A 2,803-nucleotide genomic window follows, 5' to 3' on the forward strand; every position below is an offset into this window, starting at 1 on the left:
GGCGGAAGTCGAACAGCAGCAATAGAGATGGGGAATGGCTCTACTCCAAGCAAATGCCATTCATCCCCAAGACACAGAAATCAAAAATCTTACTATTTAATGAGCAAAGAGGAGCTTGTTCCAGGAGAGGAGGTACTGGATTGGTATCCCTATAAAAATACACCTAGGTGTACTGTACGTGTAGGTTTTTGTGACTTCTCAACAGAGCTTAAGAGGTTTAGAGAAAGAAACACTGAACGTCTTCACTTTGTGGCATGAGTTAAAATCCAGCACCGGGGAGCAAGCACGTGCACTGGGAGATGGGATTCGACCAACATCCTCCTGGAGCAGGTTTGTACTAGTGATGTAAAATTAATGTTCCGTTGAGTGAAACCTACAGATCAGTTTGCAGGCAGAACGAGACAGTGCTGGTACAATGGCCTGAGCACCTCCTGCTGCTGTTCTTCCTCTTGTCTTGCTTTACAAAGAGGGTCCGAATCGGTGTGGCCAGGTGGGTTCAGAGAGCAACATGCCTTAAACAAATGAACCGTATCTTTCCTTGTGGTTCCAGATCTTTGAGGGACATGGAAAGCTGTTGAGAAACGTGCACTTTGTGTGCAATGGGCCCTTCTAACAGGGTGCAGGTGGGGAAGGAGGACAGAGGGACTTAACCCATCACCTTCAACAGGCTGCTGGTAGCAAATCAGTTTGGAAGGAAAGCAAAACCGAGAAGCCCACCCTGGATATGAACCCAATGCAGCTTTTTGCAGCTGGGAACGGGTATTGCTTGTGCAGCCGTGCCTGCCAAGTGAGCAGTTAATGGTTCTTGTGGTGTGCAGGCATGGTGAGCAGCCGTCCATCCAAACCAGGAGGTTTTAAGCAGCTGTACTTCGTGAGATACGCAGGTTTTCAGCCTTCACTCTACATTATTAAGATTCCTCCTTTGGCCCCGTCTACTTAAACTCTGACCAGTTCCAAAACCCTGAATAACCCAAAGTGCTTCAGTTTGTGGAAATAGTTGCTTCTGCTTTCTCTGAAGGCAAAAGACTAACGTTATCCTCGGAACACAGGTTATTAAAGAGAGCCAACGCCACTGTGAAGTGTCCTCCCACTCCCCATTCTCCCAAACTATCAAAAGGGCTTTTCTGGCCTGTTTCCTTTGCTCTCGGGCAATGCCTTGCAAATGACACTGTTTGTGTTTTTACATCTGCATCCGGGCCGGCTCACTTGGTCGTAGCATCTCTGGGACAGCTTGACGCAGCCGGTGGCTGGCAGGTAGCAGAGCAAGCAGGGGAGCACCAGGGAGAGGGCGCTCATGAAGGACCAGCGGGCACAGCAGTTAGAGTGGGAGCAGGAGCAGGGGTGGTCGGCACATGTGCCCTCGTCGTCCTCGTTGGTGCAGTGGTAGAAGACGCCCTTGACAAGACACATGCAGGTGGAGTAGTTGACCAGGTTCTGTGCTGAGCAGAGGCACTCCTGGTTGCACACCCAGCAGGAAGGCAGCGTCCGGGGCAGCGCACACTCCTTACATTTGCATTTCCCACAGGCTTCGCACAGCAGAAAGTGCTTGTCCAGTTCCTGAGACACAGGTTCCTTCAGGTCCAGGGGTTTGCAGTTAATCACCTTGGGCTGAATGCGAACTGCTCTGGGGGAGGACTGTTCTGCCACGGGTGCTGGGGCCATGTGGTCCAAGAGCCTTTGGTCTGATGAAGTGCTGCTGCTGCTACTGATGGAGCTGGGGCGCCCGCTGAACGAGATCCAGGGGTGGGTGACATCCTGCTCGCAGCGCTGCGGGTGCTGGTTGGTCAGAACCAGTTCATGGGGGCCTCGGGGCCGCTTCTGGGCTGCCAGCTGGGCAGCGGTGGGGTTGTCAGTGTAATCGTTCTCTATGTGAGTGGTCTTCATCTGGTCAATCGGCAGGATGGTGAGTGGGTGCTGCAGGCGCCCATAGGGGATCCGACTGTCCAGCAAGGGCTGGACCATCACAGAGTTGGGGACAACGGTGATGTTGTGGGGAATCCGGGGCTCCATGGATCAAGCAGTCTGATTACTGGTGAAAAATCTGTTCTTAAGTATTCTGGGGGAAGGAAAGGAGAAAGAAAAGGGGTAGGGGAGAGAAAGAGCGCATTGTTATAGAATTAATTTTGAGGGCCTTGAACAACCTTGTCTAGTGGAAAGTGCCCTTGCCCATGGCAGGGGGTTGGAACTGGAGGAGCTTTAAGGTCCCTTCCAACCAAAACCATTCTGTGATTCTACCCTGCAACCCCCGATCAAACAGGGCTCTTTACTGAGGCTGATTATTATGCAGAAAGTCTTCTAGGGTAAACTCAGAATGGCATCAGAGCACTTGCCCGTGTACAAAATGCATCTGTCCTCCTTTGCTGCTGTGTTCCCCTCCCTAACCTTGGGCATACACAGCTCCTCTGGTCCTAAGAGGGCTACCACTGCTGCAGGGCCCTTAAGCGCCGGTGTCTCATTTTTTCAGGGGGAAAGCACATCTTAGGGTTACTGCTGTATATTCACACGCACTTTTGTCAGCAACCGGCCCGAAGTGACTTGTCTAAGGTCTGGGGTTTTTTCTCCGCTGACCCTGATCCCTAAAAGCCCTGATACAAAACTGTGGCTCACGGGAGTGCTGGCCTGGTACAAAGATGCTTTGGAGCGTGGGGTGAGCACTCATCCTGCTAACCCCGAATCTGCCCGCGGGAGGGTGGCTTGGCTTGGATGGGGAAATGTCCCGTCTCCATTGGGAGCCGCTGGTCTCAGAGGCTGCTTTCAGCCTTCCTGCAGGAGGTGGAAGTTCTCGCTCAGCTTGTCTGGGTGC

General features: G+C 52.4%; 1 protein-coding gene across 1 annotated transcript; it reads right to left on the reverse strand.

Annotated features, from left to right (window-relative positions):
• Window positions 1-869: 869 nt before the first annotated feature.
• Window positions 870-2,022, reverse strand: SPRY4 (sprouty homolog 4 (Drosophila)). Its single transcript, XM_010016756.1, has one exon. The coding sequence runs from the start codon at window positions 2,008-2,010 to the stop codon at window positions 1,111-1,113; it is 900 nt and encodes a 299-aa protein (XP_010015058.1). The 5' UTR covers window positions 2,011-2,022; the 3' UTR covers window positions 870-1,110.
• Between the last annotated feature and the right edge of the window lie 781 nt (window positions 2,023-2,803).

The sequence above is a fragment of the Nestor notabilis genome, unplaced genomic scaffold, assembly GCF_000696875.1.
Source record: "Nestor notabilis isolate BGI_N333 unplaced genomic scaffold, ASM69687v1 scaffold6706, whole genome shotgun sequence".
In the NCBI taxonomy this organism is placed as follows: Eukaryota; Metazoa; Chordata; class Aves; order Psittaciformes; family Psittacidae; genus Nestor; species Nestor notabilis.